The 18,752-nt window shown below is 44.1% G+C and overlaps 1 protein-coding gene across 1 annotated transcript in view; it reads right to left on the reverse strand.

The window, feature by feature from the left end:
* gpr158a (G protein-coupled receptor 158a) overlaps window positions 1-18,752 on the reverse strand; it is a gene marked incomplete at its 3' end in the record, with an annotated part of 72,234 nt that overhangs the window by 35,010 nt on the left and 18,472 nt on the right. Inside the window, exon 3 of the mRNA XM_083665216.1 lies at window positions 2,326-2,428. Within this exon, the coding sequence (XP_083521342.1) occupies window positions 2,326-2,428 (103 nt within the window). The remainder of the gene's footprint in view (window positions 1-2,325; window positions 2,429-18,752) is intronic.

An 18,752-nucleotide genomic window follows, 5' to 3' on the forward strand; every position in this document is an offset into this window, starting at 1 on the left:
TGTTGTTTTTTTATCAAATATATCAAATTCTGTACCTTAGGCTCTAGAAACTTTCAGCAAATTTAGTTAATTCTCAAGATTTAGACAAATCTATTCTAATGCTCTTCAATCCTGCAGCTAACTCCACACCATCATGTTTCCCTCCAATCATCAATCCCCCAAGGTAGTTTGAGTTATTTAGGCCTCAAAATATACCCAAACTGTAATGATATGATCAAAAATAACTGCTATGATATGCTAGAATGTATCAATACAGATCTTGCAAGGTGGCGACCACTCCATCAGACTATACAAATCAGAATTTCCACCATCAAAATGGATATCCTCCCTCATGCCAATTTCCTGTTCTCCTCCCTCCTCCTACTTCATGTGAAATAAGTATTTAATAGGCTAGACAGAATGTGCAGACAATTTATTTGGAGGAACAAAATACCAAGTATAGGCTACTCAACAACTACAATCTCCGAAGACTTCTGGTGGTCTCTCATTAGTCAACTTCAAACTATTTTACTGGGCCTTCCAATTGAGATCTACAGTATAAGTATCGTGGAGAACTATTGAAGAATCCATAATCAGACCTATCAGGATCCAAGATGTGTTACTTGCAGGGATAAAGAGAACCCCATCCGCCTCTGCAACCCAATAAGCTCAAACACTCTACTGGAATAAAATCAATCAGTTTATGGGTATAACTAACAAATTCCATGAACAGTTCCGCATTTGGAACAACAATTTATTTCGTTCTGGCTCTAAACCCGTTACCTCCCCCCATGGGTCAACATTCATGGAGTATATATGTATATATATATATGTATCTGCCCTAGTGAATAATTGCAGATATGCATGAATAAAAACATTTGTAACAGAATTTATAATATCTTCCCACTTGCTTGCACTTTGTTGTCCAGCTATTTTCACACATTTACAGTATATTATGAAATATGAAACCTATTACTGCAGAAAAATGAGAAAATAGCAGTGGCTACGTTTCTAGTTTTGTGGATAGCAGCTACCATCGGATTTCAAGTCACTCAACCATCTTCTAATTATAAAAAAATATTTGGTTGCGTTCAGCAATGAAGGCCTACAGTGTGCCCTAGGACTCCCCCTTACTACCCTATGCACTGGTGGAAACACTTACCTCTACTCAGTCTTCCACCAACCTGGCCTCTGTTCTCTCAAATCTCTTGCTGTTGTATCCATCTGGAACAGATAGCTGGCTGGAATTGCACCTCAACTGGACTGGAAATGTATATGGCAGGGCTCTCCCCAAAGAATGGAAGAGTAGTGCTGCGCCACACTGTGAGCAATATCATTGTTAAAAACTAAGGCAAAATTGAAAGTGTTATGTTCCTCAGTAAATTCAGCATTTTAGCTGTATTTTTTGTGCATTTTAAAAGCGAGTCAGGTTTTGATAATGCAATCCAGCACCACGCTGTTCAAAAATCCTGGGGAGAACTCTGTATGAGAAAAAAAAATGTCTTCTAAAAACCTATCCCACCAAATGATAAATGTATCCACATGCTGACCGGTTGTATCACCGTCTGGTAAGCAGCTGCACCGCCCTCGACTGCAAGGCTCTGCAGAGAGTGATGAAAACGAGCTAGTTCATCACGGGCCGTGAGCTCCCAGCCGTACAGGACATCTACTCCGGGAAGTGCAAGAGGAAGGCCGGGAAGATCATCAAGGACTGCAACCACTCCAGCCACGCACTGTTCTCTCTGTTACTATCTGGCAAACGGTACCAGTGTATCCAGACCTGGACCAACAGTTTCCGGAACAGCTTCTACCCGCAGGCCATAAGACTACTGAACTGACACCACCTAAGGCACCCCGCCCCCCCACATTGCACATTTGCACTCTCTAGAGTTTCTGCTGCTATTTACTATGGCAATTATTGTTATTGTTTTTCCATTATTATTATTATTATTATTAATATTGTCATTATTATTATTATTATTATTATTATTATTATTATTATATTGCATTATATTGTTGATTGTTGCATTGTTGCATTTTATTTGTGTGGTGTGTCGTGTGAGTGAATGCTGCTGTACTTATTAGTTGGTTATTTTATGTTGTGATATCTTAAGTTTTTTATGACAATTAAAAACCAATGATTGACATAAAAGGACTGAAAGACAGACAAGCAATGTTGCTTGACTTAAGAGGCCCACATGCTTTAAATATATGTATCTGTCCTCTGAGCCTTAAATAAATAAATACAAATAAAATAAAAGTAAGTTAGACTAGACTGTTGATTTGAAAGGGGTAATTTTCCGTCCTCATAATATCCAACTGGTACAATATTTTCACAGTACTTACTTTTGAAGCCATTGACAGACACTCTGTTGGGGTGGTAGAAACCCTTCCTGCACTGGCACTTGTATTTGTCCAGCACAAACCCATGGCCGCGGAGGGGCAGGCACTATGGAAAGAAGAGAGGAAAAATACATATTATCTATGTAAAATCACCGTTAAATACAATAGACAGGAGATGCATATCTATTTGTCAACAGTTTCCTGTTGTGTCTTAATTGGCACCTATACACAATAGTAGACATTTTCAATTGCATGTCCTGGTTGATGCATTAGAGAGATTTTTGGACAATACGCTAAAAACAATATATACGCTACATGAGAGTAAGTGAATTTGTGTGACTTAGTAAGAAGTTCATCTTTATTAACTTCCAATTGCATGACGGTTATTAGAGATTAGAGATCAACTTTGAGGGGTTAATGTAAGGGTAAGTTGTCAGGGGAAGACATTAGCATTAGCAACAATAATTATTGTCAACCAGGATACGTGTTTGGTAACATGAATTGATACAAGAACATCATCATTCATAGTAAAATTGGAAAAACATAATATGGAATGAAGATTAAGAAAACGTCAAGGATCAAAGAATCTCATGCAAGCCCCTCACCAATTAACAAATGAAAAATGAACACATAGCTCAAATCTCTAAAGCCTTATCGTAATCAATGAACAAAATGTTAAATTTGTAAAATAAATCTTACAGGAGGGAGGCAGAGAGTATGATTACTTAAGTTGTGAGTTTTCTCTCTGCCCAAGTGTACCATCCGCATGCTCAATATTAAATTAGCCCTTGCTGTTTCATTTGATTGAGCTGATTGGAAGCAGAACAGTGCCCCTGCTCAAAAAACTCAAGAGGAGCATCGAGGGGGCATCCTTGGCAGACTTTACCCGGCATTTGCCAAATTACAAGATGTAATTAATATCTAAATTAAGAACAGGCTTATTTGCAGGATTAAAAGAGAACCATTAATTATATTTCTTTGGGGGAATGCGATTCCATCTTCGTTCTGTTCTAAAACATCTAGGTCAAAGAGACCAAACTTCGTCCTTATATTTAAAGTCTATATTTCATTTTTAAACTTAAACAGCTTTTTCTTCAGCCTCGATGATTAATAACTCCAGTTGAGAGTCCCAAGGAGACAACTCTGACCCAGACTAACCGTTGTACTTCAGTCGACACTCAACATGCCGTGAAGTGTTTGTGACCTGAGATTCAAGTTTGACATCGGTGGCTACATCTAAATGAAGCACCGGTCGTTGGGAGGCTCTTCAGAGAGCGGCTGGACTTTGCATGTTGTAAGAGGGAGCTATTTCTGGCAGTCTCTGAACGTCCTCTGAGCCGGCTGCATGCATTTACAGAACAGGAAGAGGTCCTCAGACAAAGCCTTGGAGAGCGGCCCTAGCCTCTGCTATCGGGAGGTAATTACCGGGTTACTATTCAATGGACACATTTCTCCCACTAATTGTACTGAAGTGATAGAACCACTTAAAGCAGTACTACAGTATGCAGCCCTGTTATACTCTTTAGCAAGGCTGTGGCATATTGGTCGGCCATGTTTGGGGTCACAGACTCTGATCTTATAAATGTCCCAAATTCACTACATTGGTGTTGCATTCAGTACCATTCAGGTCAAATTCAATATTGGGGAACTGGGATTTCCCATAAAAAGGAACCAAACTCAATTGCACCCAAATTATTTTCAAATTTTTCTGCAAACATCAATATTGTAATTTACAACTGTAAAATAACATAAAATCACTCATAGTATTTACTATCCTCAAACAAATTAAACTGCCTAGATTAACTCCATGAGGTAGAGTACAATTTAATATTCCCGAATCCCTCATTGTCCCAATTCTCCATTCTTTTCCCTTAAGTGCACACTTGTCAACTCCCCAACACAGATCTAGAAGCATTTGATTTGGATAAGCATGGACTGTTACACCAATCCTATGCTTTTAAATCAGTGTTCTCTAGAGGAGTGGACAGGTGTATACTTCAGTGAAAAGGATGGAGAATTTGGATGCAGGGTCTATCTTCTCTTTTAACAAGAGTGCTCTGAATTCACCTCCCAGTATGCACTTCAACAGACCTCCAGGAGTGATGTCAGCTGGGACCGTCGTGGTCCCAAACCATATGAAACATTAAAGAGTGTGTGATGGCCTGCTGAACTTCTCACACCCTGCCAGTCAGCAGACAATTGTGGGCCAGATCTGGACTTGTGGTGGAACATATGGCTCAGTGCCAGAAACAGCAAGTAATGTATGGGTCAGACCTGAAATGAATGTGGGGGGCCAGCCCTGGATGAGAGTTGGAAATTTGCCATGGGCAAGCTCTGGTATGAGGAATGTGGCCCTGATACGTTTTCACTGAGCCATCTTTGGTGTGAGTGCAGTTTACCACTCGGTACTACTTGGCATTTTGCTCAAAGGCCAGCTCTGAGATGTGATATCTGGCCCTGATACTTTCCTGTCGTTACTGGGACACTTTTAGTCTTAATGTGGGGGACCAGTACTGGATGAAAGTTGGAACTTTGCTTATGGGCCAGCTCTGGTACTGTATGTAGTGTATGGCTATAATAAGTTCAGATTGTTACTAGTCCAGCACAGGTCTGAATATGGGGGACCATTACTGGGTGAGAATTGGCAGTTTGCCTATTGGCAAACTCTGGCTTGACGTATGTAGCCAAAATAAGTTACTGTAGTTGCTGGATCATTTGGATTTGTTAAGAAATGCCATGAAAATGTTAATTCTGTGAAAGCTATTCCATGTCTCCCCTCGCACTCTATGTTCCTCCATCCTCTCCCCTTACTTGAGGAATGTTGATCTACTACTGGGAACAATATAGCAATATTTAGTCAGAGCCAATGAGAACATGAATCATATATTCTGTGTTATACACTCACTAAGCACTTTATTGGAAACACCATACTAATACTGGGTAGGGCCTCCCTTTGCTCTCAAAACAGCCTCAATTCTTCGTGGCGTTGATTCCACAACATTTTAGAAACGTTCCTTTGAGATTCTGGTTCATAATGACATGATTTCATCACGCAATTCCTGCAGATTTTTCAGGCGCACTTTCAAGCTGTGAATCTCCTGTTCTACCACATCCCAAAGGTGTTCTATTGGATTCAGATCCGGTGACTGGGAAGGCCACTGAAGAACACTGAACTCATTGTCATGTTCATGAAACCAGTTTGAGACGACTTTAGCTTTGTGACATGGTGCATTATCATGCTGGAAGTGGCCATTAGAAGATGGGTAAATTGTGGCCATGAAGGGATGCACTTGATCACCAAATAGGCTGTGGCAGTCAAGCAATGATTGATTGGAATTAACAGGCCCAAAGTGTGCCAAGAAAACATTTCCCACACCATTACACCACCTCCACCCTGAGAAGGTGTACAGGTGTTCCTAATAAAGGGTTCAGTGAGTGTATCTTGTGGATACATGGATGGATGAATGGATGGATGGATGAACTGGTGGTTTGGGTTTTCAAAGCACCTGTAAAACTGTCTCATGCACAATCCAAAGTCACATCCCAACCAAACTGAGCTAACAGTGTTTACAAATACTGACACTCATCCAAGCTAGATAAGAAACACAGACCTGAAGAAATCTAGACTCATCTAATTTTGATGAGTCTGTCAGTGTGGCCAGTAAAACAAAAGCATACTGACAAGATCTGAGCCAATCAACTGGACCAAGTGTGTCCCAGACCCTAACCCTAACCCTAACCCTAAGACATTAACACATTCCTGTACTGATTCAACAATTCAAAACATATTTATTTCTGAACAAATTGGATCAGACTACAGTTACTAACTGGTAGCACATCAACATCCACTGCCTTCTATCTATCTATCTATCTATCTATCTATCTATCTATCTATCTATCTATCTATCTATCTGTCTGTCTGTCTGTCTGTCTGTCTATCTATCTATCTATCTATCTATCTATCTATCTATCTAAATACAATTAAATAGAAAAAAAAGCTCCCCAATCACTTGGCACATCCCCCATTTATAGGATACAGGTATGGCCAACAACACACCTGATGCCCCTCCACTCATTAAGGCTCAGTGTAATTTGGTGGGCGTTCTTCACTTTTCAAGTCCTAAAGGTATTTCTTTATCATTCTCTTAAATGTTCTTCAGTTAAATTGTAATTAACTGACAAAAATGGATTTTGTTAACATTTGTTATCTGCCCTTAAGTTAAATAAATACCCAGCACAGCCTGGATTTGACCTGAGTCTGTATATTGGGTGGAGTGTGTTCACCCCCACTACCCCCCTGTACAGGTTTCTCTCCTTTTAATAAAATAAAAAAAATAAAAAAAATAATCCTTCTAGCATTGTGACTGCCCATGGCCCCTGGTCTGAGCATTGATTACTTTATGTTATGATGACTGATGGATAGATGATTCACTTACTTAAATGTATTTGTTGTAAGTCGCTTTGGATAAAGGCATCTGCTAAATGCCATAAATGTAAATGTAAATGTTGTGTGTTGAGACTGTATTGTGTGTGGTATTTAATGTTATAATCAGATGGATCTCTATTTGAAAAGTAGTCTTTGGGGCCAGGACAAACTTATACTGCATTCATGACATGTTGGAACTAGGAAAATCAGATATTTCCAACTTGAAAACTCATTGTAGAAAGATGATACCAGTCTCCCAATTGGAGTATCAGAACCAGCTCCTTGGGATGCTCTACGCAAATAATGTATCTTTATTTTAACTCTGAGGTTCTGAGTTATCGAATATCATGAATGCAGCATTGTCTATGGTTTGGATTTGTTTAAACAGACTCCTGCTAACATCAGCTAAATTTAGCCCCCGCTAACAAATGCTAAGGGCATTCAACTGAGAAAGTTCAAAGTTTTAAACTGCACAACCAAATCTACTAAAATTGCATCAAATGAAATATTTAGTTACATGAGACATTTGTGGTGATATGGTCACACATTTTTCTTTTTACATTTTTGGCATTTAGCAGCCGCCTTTATCCAAAGTGACTTACAACAAATACATTTGTCTAAGGAAGTGAATCATCTATCTTTCAGTCATCATAACAAAAAGTAATCTATGCTAGGACCAGGGGCTGTTGGCAGTCACAATGCTAGAAGAAGGAAAAATTACTTTTTTTTCCCTTTTTTTTATTATTAATTTATTTACAGTAAAGAAACTGTACAGGGGGGTAGTGGGGATGAAGAGGTCTTTAGGATGGACAGTTAAGATGTAACCTGAAGAGATGGGTCTTCAATCTACAGCAGAAGATAGGTAGTGACCAAGTAGCACGACTGCTGCATCCACGTAGAGGCGGCGGAGCCAGGCGGCTAGCCGAGATGGAAAAGCGAAGTGATCGGGCAGGGGTTTGTAGGCTGACCATTGCTTGCAAGTAGGGAGGGGCTGTTCCCTTTGCCACCCAGTAGGCGAGCACCAGGGTCTTGAATGTGATGCGAGCTGTTACCGGGAGCCAGTGAAGGGTGCGAAGGAGGGGGGTGACATGGGAGAATTTGGGGAGATTGAACACCAGACGGGCGGCAGCATTCTGGATGAGCTGCAGAGGTCTGATGGTGGAGGCGGGGAGCCCGTCCAAGAGTGCATTGCAGTTGTCAAGGCGAGAGATCACAAGTGTCTGAAGAGTTGTGCTGCTTCTCTGGTGAGGAACGTATCCTTCTGATGTTGTAGAGGAAGAATCTACAGGAGAATCTACAGTAGAGTTCTCTACTGTGATGGAGAAGTCTTGGAGAGGGCAGGCTTTCTCTGGGAGAAAGAGCAGCTCAGTCTTGTTAAGGTTGAGCTTGAGGTGGTGGGCTGACATCCAAGCAGAAATGTCTGCAAGACACACAGAGACATGTGTTGCCACCTGTGAGTCAGAGGGAGGTAAAGAGAGAAAGAGTTGAGTGTCATCTGCGTAGCAGTGGTAGGAGAAACCATGTGAGGAAATTACTGAGCCAAGAGATTTGGTATAGATGGAGAACAGTAAGGGCCCGAGGACAGAACCATGATAGCAAGGAGAGCAGTCTGAGTAGAGTGCCCAGTCTTAAAGGCAGATTGGTGAGGGTCAAGGAGGTTGTTCTGAAGGAGGTAGTGAGACAGTTGATTAGGGACAGCACGTTCAAGGGTTTTAGATAAGAAGGAGAGAAGGGATACCGGCCTGTAATTATGGACAGCAGACGGGTCAAGAGTTGGTTTCTTGAGAAGAGGCTTGACTCTGGCTGTCTTAAAGGCAGCTGGAACAGATCCTGTGCATAGAGAGGAATTGATCATGGTGGTAAGGAACGGAAGGAGGTCTTTGGAGATGGATTGGAGAAAGGGGGAGGGGATAGGATTGAGGGGGCAGGTGGTTGCCCGCTTGGATGTGACCAGTTTTAGAATATCATCAGGGGAGAGGGGAAAAAAGCTGATAAACCAGAGATCGAGTGTAGCGCAGTGGGTTTGGGAGGAGAGGTAGCAGTGTTGGCGAGAGGTAGAGAGAAAGAGCTGCTAATGTAATCAACCTTCTTTTCAAAGTAGGTGACAAAGTCATCCGCAGACAGGGAGGGGGGAGGAGGGGGAGGAGGTGGGTTGAGGAGTGAGGAAAATGTGCAGAACAGTTTCCTTGGGTCAGAGGCAGAGGATTGAATTTTGGAATGGTAGTAAGAAGCTTTAGCAGCTGATGCATATGAGGTACAGTTGAGGAGGAGAGAGAGATAAGGTTTTAGGTCATCTGGGAGGCCGGTTTTTCTCCATTTCCTCTCAGCTGCCCGGAGCCCTATTCTACAAGCTTGCAGGGTTTCAGACAGCCAAGGAGCATGTGGAGAGGATCGTGCTGGCCTAGGGGTCAGTGGACAGAGAGAGTCAAAGGATGAGGAAAGAGTGGACAGGAGGGTGGAGGTGGCTGCATCAGTGGATAGAAGGGAGAAGGATTCAACAGAGGGTAGGGAGGATAAGACAGAGGAAGAGAGAGCAGTGAGGGAGAGGGTACGCAGGTTGCGACGAGAGGATACAGTGTGGGTAGAGACTGATTGGGAGGGGGTGGATTTGAGGGGAAGGGAGAAGGATACAAAATGATGATCAGAAACTGGAAGAGGGGTAACAGTAAGGTTGGAGGTATGGGAGGATCTGGTGAAGACAAGGTCGAGCTGACTGTCCACCTTATGAGTCGGAGGAGAGTGGGACAGGGTAAGGCCGAAGGAGGAGAGAAGGTCAAGTACTCCAGACGAGTGAAGCTTCTCTGACTGGATGTTGAAGTCACCCAGTAGTGAGAGCGGTGTGCTGTCCTCAGGGAAGAAGCTGAGAAGGATATCCATCTCATCTAAGAAGTCACCAAGCTGACCTGGTGGACGATAGATAACAACAATGTGAAGTTTGACAGGGGAGGTGACAGAAACAGCATGGAATTCGAAGGTGAATATGGACAGGTGTGACAGGGGAAGGACCTGCCACTATTATGTGACCACTTAGGTGAGATGAGGAGTCCTGTGCCTCCCCCTCAACCAGAGAGTCTAGGGGAATGAAAAAAGGAGTAGGCATTAGAGAGGGCTGTCGAAGTAGCTGTGTTTTCCGGTGTAATCCATGTGTCTGTGAGGGCAAGGAAGTGGAGGGACTTGAAGCAGGTGTATGCTGAGAGAGCCTCTACTTTCCGGACCGCTGACTGGCAGTTCCAAAGTCCACCCGCGACAGTGAGGTCGTGGTCAGTTGAGCATGGTGGGTAGATTAGATTAGAATTGTTGCGAGGGGAGGTGTAGCATCGATGTGTCCTCCTGAGGGATGAAACAACAGGAATGGGGAGAAAGCACATTGTGATATTTGCCGGGATAGAGATTGTGGGCAATACATTTGTGGGCAATACAAGATGTAGGTAGCGCTCAGTACACTCAGAGTAGTGAAAAAATAAACTAATAGAATAAAAATACTTAGTAGTTTGGCCTTCCTCTCAGGCCTTCCTCGACGGACTCCACAGATTGACTCCTTCGTCTTTGTGTCAGGCGTCTTCGTGTCAGGAGGCTGTCACAGAGGCTGTTGCTTTAGTCTGGAGAACAGGCTTCACCACTCAATCCAAATGTATTTAGTCCTAGTCCAAGGTGAGTAGGAAAAATACCTTGCAGAATAGTTTCAGGCCCTCCCACTGGAGATTGACAGCAATTGGCTTCAAACAGATCCCAGAAACTAGGTCCCAGAGCTTCAGGCAGGATGGCCACAGCAAAACACAGCAAAACTACCAACAACACACTGACTTTAAACAAGATTAAATTAATTTACTTAGTCTTGAGAACAGGCTTCACCACTCAATCCAAATGTATTTCATACATTTGAAACTTATAGTATTACCATAGCACCTTTCTTGTTAGCAGTGGCTACAATTAGCTTAATTTAGCATTGGCTATTTCAACAAATCTGAATAGTAACATTTCTCCTGACCCATAGATTACTTTCAAGGTAAGGAATAATTATGAAACAGTCCTTTAATTGGGTATCTTGTAAATGTTGATGCATCCCACCTGGAATAAAGGAGCAAAACTATAGTTATCATACAAATGGGCCTGTTATGGGTGCCATAAATAAACCAAATCTTGGCTACAATACAACCATAAGCAGGCCTGGTTGCCAGGTCTTGACCACAATTTGAGTGGAACAGGGTCAGATCTGGTTGCCATAACTAAGCCAGATCTGATTGCCAAGGCTGATCTGATTGCTAAGCCAGGTCAATGCCACAAAGAGGTGACGTTCACAGTTGGTCCACTTCTGGCCCAGGCAACAAAGTTATACATTGGGCCACATCCGGATGAGAACCAGAGGCTGTCATAGTCCAGGGGGAGGGAGATTGTAGTGACGATCAAGGCATTGGATGTTACGTTTGTTAATCATTTCCCTTAGTGTAGTGTAGGCCTATTCCCCTGTACTTTGATCTTCTAATAGAGGGACAACCTCATTATTTTCAACCTTATTCATTCCTAACTACCACCAAGTCAAATTAATACACTATTTGTTTCACTCATAACTGTTATTTTCCTAGCAACATCCCTCTGGACCCTGGATTTTAATCTTTGTCTTTAGTGTTTGTGTGTCTGTTTTGTCTGACTATTTTAGTGCAATAAACAAAAGGCTAGTCATTCTCAATTCTCCATCTGACAGCCCCAACAGCTGTTAGAATGTACTCTGTGTGTGGGGAGGGTAGGTGGGGTGCGTTGAACCCACGGTCTGCCACTTTTAATAAAGTCACTGCATTAGCTTGGGGAAAGAGAAGAGGAGGGGGGAGAGAGAGAGAGGGATGGAGACAGTGAGATGGATGTAGGAAGAGGAAACGAGAAGTGTGTGTGTGTGTGTGTGTGTGTGTGTGTGTGTGTGTGTGTGTGTGTGTGTGCGTGCATGCGTGTGAGTGTGTGTGTGTCCATATGCATACGTGTGTGCATGTGTACATATTGAATGAAAGTGTGTGTGTGTGTGTGTGTGTGTGTGTGTGTGTGTGTGTGTGTGTGTGTGTGTGTGTGTGTGTGTGTGTGTGCGTGTGCTTATGCTTGTGCTTGTGCTTGTGTGCATGTGTGTAAATACAGTGCATTCGGAAAGTATTCAGACCCCTTAATGACAAAGCTAAAACAGGTTTTTAGAAATGTTTGCTAATTTATTTTTAAAAAACCTGAAATATTACATTTACATAAGTATTCAGACCCTTTACTCAGTGCTTTATTGAAGCACCTTTGGCAGCGATTACAGCCTCAAGTCTTCTTGGGTATGACCCTACAAGCTTGCCACACCTGTATTTGGGGAGTTTCTCCCATTCTTCTCTGCAGATCCTCTCAAGCTCTGTCAGGTAGGATGGGGAGCGTCGGTGCACAGCTATTTTCAGGTCTCTCCAGAGATGTTCGATCAGGTTCAAGTCCGGGCTCTGGCTGGGCCACTCAAGGACATTCAGAGACTTGCCCCCGAAGCCACTCCTGCGTTGTCTTGGCTGTGTGCTTTGGGTCGTTGTCCTGTTGGAAGGTGAACCTTCGCCCCAGTCTGAGGTCCTGAGCACTCTGGAGCAGGTTTTCATCAAGGATATCTCTGTACTTTGCTCTGTTCAACTTTCCCTTGATCCTGACTAGTCTCCCAGTCCCTGCCACTGAAAAAAATATCCCCACAGCATGATGCTGCCACCACCATGCTTCACCATAGGGATGGTATTGGCCAGGTGATGAGCGGTGCCTGGTTTCCTCCAGAAGGCCAGAGTTCAATCTTGGTTTCATAAGACCAGAGAATCTTGTTTCTCATGGTCTGAGAGTCCTTTAGGTGCCTTTTTGCAAACTCCAAGCGGGCTGTCATGTGCTTTTTACTGAGGAATGGCTTCCGTTTGGCCACTCTACCATAAAAGCCTGATTGGTGGAGTGCTGCAGAGATGGTTGTCCTTCTGGAAGGTTCTCCCATCCCCACAGAGGAACTCATTGGGTTCTTGGTCACCTCCCTGACGATGGCCCTCCTTCCCCTATTGCTCAGTTCGGCCAGCTCTAGGAAGAGTCTTGGTGGTTCCAAACTTCTTACATTTAAGAATGATGGACATTGACATGCACTGTCAACTGTGGGACCTTATATAGACCTTATATAGACAGGTGTGTGCTGTTCCAAATCATGCCCAATCAATTGAATTTACCACAGATGGATTCCAATCAAATCGTAGAAACATCTCAAGGATGATCAATGGATACAGGATGCACCTGAGCTCAATTAGTGTCATAGCAAAGGGTCTGAATACTTATGTAAATGTGATATTTAAGTATTTTTAATAAATTAGCAAACATTTCTAAAAACCTGTTTTGGCTTTGTCATTATGGGGTATTGTGTGTAGATTGATGAGGGAAAAAAATTAATTTAATCCATTTTAGAATAAGGCTGTAACATATCAAAATGTGGAAAAGGTTAAGGGGTCTGAATACATTCCGAATGCACTGTATGGTGTGAGGAGGGCCAGGAATAGGCCCGGCAGTGTGTGCACCTCCCTGACTTGGTGATTGATGCAGGCTGGGCCAGGGAGTGTGTTGAATGGAGAAGGAGGCCAGACGGAGCAGCCTGCCTCCCAGCTACCTGCCATCAGTCACATGTGATCTCAGCAGCATCGGCCCAGCCAGGAGTGGGACTCATTTCAATGGGCTGTAAAATGGGCTGTTTGGACGGGATCCTTAAACCTCTCCACACAGGGGATAAGGAGTTACAGAGACAAAAGTGACAGGCTACAGTTGGGTGGTATGAATTATGTGCAGGGCCCTGAGTTTTTCCTGGCCATGTAACCTGACTAGGAAAAAATCAGGGTTTTATTTACAGGTTATGAAGAGGGCCCAGAGTTTTTCTTGGTCAAATGACATCGTTCGGAAATACTTTCGGTCATAATCATATAGTTTGATATTTAGCTATGCTACTGCGTTGTTTCAACTCCAGCTCAATTCCATACTTCATTTAACTTCATTTATCCTTTTATTTAGGGGTATATATGATATGTAGCCTGTCATCTTGAGTTATCTTTTAGGGCAGTCTATTTCTGCTTGGCATCTGTGGGTGTATAGATACACATGTACAATCTACTGTATGTCATCTATACATCACACAGACAAAGGAAATTATCCAGTGCTAGTGTGTCCATGCTGCCTGGGGTCTCCCTACAAGCAGGAGTGTTCTTTGTTTACAACCCAACTGTGGAAGCCGTCAATCAACTGCTCTCTGACACGCTAATTGGCATGGTGACGTGTGTGTGACCGGGAGCGAGAGCCTTTTTATTGGAGTGCGTCATGCTGTCACACCAGCGGCGTCTGCATAAGATAACATTTATGAGTCGGAAATAGACACAGGCCTTCATTGGCTCTCACACACACATTGTAGAATTAGCATTGCAGAAAAGCACATGTGTACAGTACCTGCATACACACACACACACACATACACACACACACACACACACACACACGTATACAAATAGAGAATTTCACACAAAACGTCACATAACACACTCTCTCCCTCTCCCTCTCTCTCTCTCTTTCTCTCCCTCTCTCTCTGTCCTCCCACCCACCTCTCTCACCTTTGACATAAAAACAGGAGGGTAGGTACTGTATGTACCCTCACATCTCCCTGACATGAAGCGAGGGACTAAAACAACATCCTGCCGCTGTGCTAATTGATAGGGAAGCAGGACTATTTCCACCTGCTCAGGAAATATACCGCAGGCTAATTAGACCTTCCACGCGACCCTCCTTCTCTTTGAATTAAGCCCACGCTCCTCCGGTCAAGCACACCACCTCATCAACTCACTAATAGGCCTCTGTATGTGTACTGAGTGATCCCTCTGAATCTACCCAAAGCCCAGAGGAAACCTCATCATACAGTGATTAATACTGCCTGGGCTGTGTGTGGGGGAAGTTTAGGTTGAAGTCTTGGTGAGCCTGTTCAGAATCAGAATCAGAATCAGAATTCTTTCATTTGGCCAAGTATATTTGCACATACAGGAAATTGACTTGGTGAGGTTGGTGCATGGACATAAAAAACAAATAGCAAATATTGACAAGAAATTTACAAAATAGCAAAATATTACCAAAATAGCAATAACAACTTTACAAATGTACAAAACAGAGGCTGTGAAATGGTTATGGGGCATGTACACTATAAATTAGAATAAGAAAGAATAATAATTAGAATAGAATAATTATAAATTACAAATTACACTGTCAGTGCATTGTGTGTGTGACAGGATGGGGGGGGGGGGGGGGGGGTGGAAGACCCAGAGTCAGTGAGAGGCAGGGGGCTTGTTTGTGAGCCCCACTGTCATGGGGAAGAAACTGTTCAGGTGGCGCAAGGTTTTAGTCTTGATTGACTGGAACCTTTTGCCGGATGGAAGTCTATGGAAGAGGTTATGACCAGGATGGGAAGGGTCAGCTATGATCTTTCCTGCTCTCTTACTGGTCCTGGAGTGGAACGGGTCCAGGAGAGATGGCAGGTTGCAGCCGATGACCTTCTCGGCTGACCGAATGATCCACTGCAGTCTGCCTTTGTCCTTGGCAGTGGAGGCAGCGAACCAGACGGTGATCGATGAGCTGAGGATGGACTCAATGATGGCCGTGTAGAACTCAACCATCACTTTCTGTGGCATGTTGAATTTCTTCAGCTGCCGCAGGAAGAACATCCTCTGTTGGGCCTTCTTGATAGTGGAGGTGATGTTCTCCGCCCACGCGAGGTCCTTTGAAATTATTGTCCCCAGGAATCTGAATGACTCCACAGTGTTAATTGGGGGAGTCAAACATGATGAGGGGGGCGGTTGGGGCTGGGCTTCTCCTGAAGTCTACTACCATCTCTACAGTTTTTAGGGCGTTCAGCTCCAAGTAGTTCTGGCTGCACCAGGAAGCCAGGCTGTCAACTTCCTCTCTGTAGGCGGCCTCATCACCATTGGAGATTAATCCAATGAGGGTTGTGTCATCCGCGAACTTCAAGAGTTTGACAGAAGGGTGGCTAGAGGTGCAGCTGTTGGTGTAGAGGGAGAAGAGTAGATGGACCGGGGCTCCGAGACAAGCTTGCCCAGCCGCACCTGCTGCTTCCTGTCTGTCAGGATGTCAGTGATCCACCTGCAGGTGGGCTCAGGCACGCTCAGCTGGGATAGGTTGTCCTGGAGGAGAGCTGGGGTGATGGTGTTGAATGCAGAGCTGAAGTCCACAAACAGGATCCTGGCGTAGGTGCCGAGGGAGTCTAGGTGCTGGAGGATGAAGTGAAGTCCTATGTTGACTGCGTCATCTACACACCTGTTGGCTCTGTAGGCAAACTGCAGTGGGTCGAGGAGGGGGTTGGTGATGGCCTTGAGGTGGGTGAACACGAGGCGCTCAAAGGACTTTATTACCACAGAGGGCAGGGCGACTGGTCTGTAGTCATTAAGGCTTGTGATCCTCTGCTTTTTGGGAACTGGGATGATGGTGGATGTTTTGAAGCAGGCAGGTACCATGCATTCAACCAGTGAAGTGTTAAAGATGTCCATAAACACTGGAGACAGCTGGTCTGCACAGTGCTTCAGTGTGGAGGGGGAGACAGCGTCTGGTCCAGCTGCCTTGCAGCGGTTCTGTTTCTTTAAGAGTTTGTTGATGTCTCTCTCCTGGATGGAGAGAGATGCGATGGGGGGGAGGGGGCTGTCTGTGTCAATTGTGTGGGGGGGGGGGGTAGTGTCTCTGTCCAGGCTGGGAAGAAGAGGTGTGATAGCTGTGGAGGGGGGTTGGTTGTGTGGGTCAGAGTCAGGACTGTTCCATTGTCTGTCGAATCTACAGTAGAACTCATTTTGGGGGATTTGGTTTAGCAGTCTGTGATCACTCGAAGGCCTTTCCAGACTGACGAGGAGTCGTTGGCTGCAAATTGTTGTTCCAGCTTCTTTGAGTACTGTCGTCTGGTCTCCTTAATCTCCTTGCCAAACATGTACTTAGCCAGTCTGAACCTTTCCTTGTCTCCACTCCTGAAAGCCCTCTCTTTCTCCAAACGAAGCTGTTTGAGTCTTGCTGTGAACCAGGGCATGTCATTGTTGTAACTCACCCTGGTACGTGTTGGAATACATCTGTCCTCACAGAAGCTGATGTATGACGTCATAGACTCTGTGTATTCGTCCAGGTTGTTGGAAGCAGTCTTAAAAATGTCCCAGTTTGTGGTATCTAGGCAGTCACGCAGCTCCTCCTGCTTCTCTGCTGCTCCAATTCTTAGATGTCCACACAGCAGGTTTAGAAAGTTTTAGTTTCTGCCTATATGCCGGGATCAGATGAATAAGAGTGTGGTCAGATAGTCCCAGAGCCGCGCGGGGAACTGCGTGATAAGCTCTGCTGATGGTGCTGTAACAGTGATCCAAAATCTTCTCCTCCCTGGTCACTCCTAATATTTGGTTGGCGAGTTGATGTTGAGCCACTTTTACATCAGCTTGCGGAGGGATGTAAACTCCAGCCAATATAAAAGAAGTGAATTCACGTGGAGAGTACGGTCTGCAGGTGATGAAAAATGATTCCAGGTCAGGAGAACAAGTTTGCAAAATCACTTTCACGTCGTTGCACCAGCGTTGATTTATGTAGAAACAGATCCCTCCACCTTTTGTTTTGCGTGAAGAAATCGTGTCGCGGTCCGCCCGTAACATCTGGAAGCCGGGCAGCTGTACAGCGGAGTCCGGTGTAGATTCAATCAGCCACAATTCCGTGAAACACAAAACAGAAGAGAGAGAAAAGTCTCTATTTATCCTGAAGACGCAATTCGTCCATTTTGTTGCACAGTGAGCGGACATTTGAGAGGAGTATTCCCAGTAGAGGCGAGCGTAATCCTCTCTCCCTGAAGCGCACCAGAGCCCCAGCACGCTTACCTTTCCGTCTCCGCCTCACTGCTTGGCCCAGGGTCAGATCACCTTTGACCAGAATGTCCAGTAAATCCACAGATGAGGCGAGAAAGTTGGGACATAAATCAGATGGTGTTGAGTCCCTGATGTTAAGTATCTCGTCTCTCGTGAAAATAATCTGAGTGGAATCACAATTAACGGAATTAACGACTAAAAACAAACAAAGAAGTGTGCACCAACACACCGTGGCAGCCGTAGGAGGCGCCATCAGAACGGATTGTTGCTATTGTAGGCGTGATGGGTAGCAGATTATACTGTAGCATATACTGCACTATACTGTATGTTCATGAACCTCATCATCTTTCTTTCATCATTCCATCCCTCTGAACCATAACCATAACTAGGATATGTATGCATTTTTTGAATTATCTGTATGTGTGTGTGTGTGTGTGTGTGTGTGTGTGTGTGTGTGTGTGTGTGTGTGTGTGTGTGTGTGTGTGTGTGTGGAGACAATATGCCAGCACAACCTGTGTGTAATGTCTCTGGGGAAATAAGATGATAAGCCAGTTTTAGTTTGTTTGTTGGGAGAGGAAAACAGCAGGAGTTCTGCATTCATTGCTAAATATAGAACCATCTTACAAGCATTCACACTACACTTATTTTTCATTAGATACATTAAACGCACACACACACACACACACACACGCACAACAAGCCCTTGGAACAACCACAGAGGGACAGACAGCCAAGGCTGTAAAACGAGGTCAAGTGCAGAAGTTAGCCCCAGCACAGCAGCATGCACCAAGGGGCCATGCCCTGGGTGCTGTCCAATGGCCCAGCATCTAAATGCCACTGAGATAAATACTCAGGCCTAGATGGAGTTAAACAGCCTACCAGGCAGGGACAATAGTAAATAAACACAGACAGCTTCCGAGCATACATATGGCTCATGCATATGACCAGCACATACACACAAGAACACATTGATAGATACACACAAACAACTCACTGAGAACTTTATTAGGAACACTATACTAATACTGAGTAGGACCTCAATTCTTCGTGGCATTGATTCCGCAAGATATTGGAAACATTCCTTTGAGATTCTGGTCCATGATGACATGATTGCATGACGC

This window comes from Argentina silus (assembly GCF_951799395.1).
Source record: "Argentina silus genome assembly, chromosome: 1".
Lineage (NCBI taxonomy): Eukaryota > Metazoa > Chordata > Actinopteri > Argentiniformes > Argentinidae > Argentina > Argentina silus.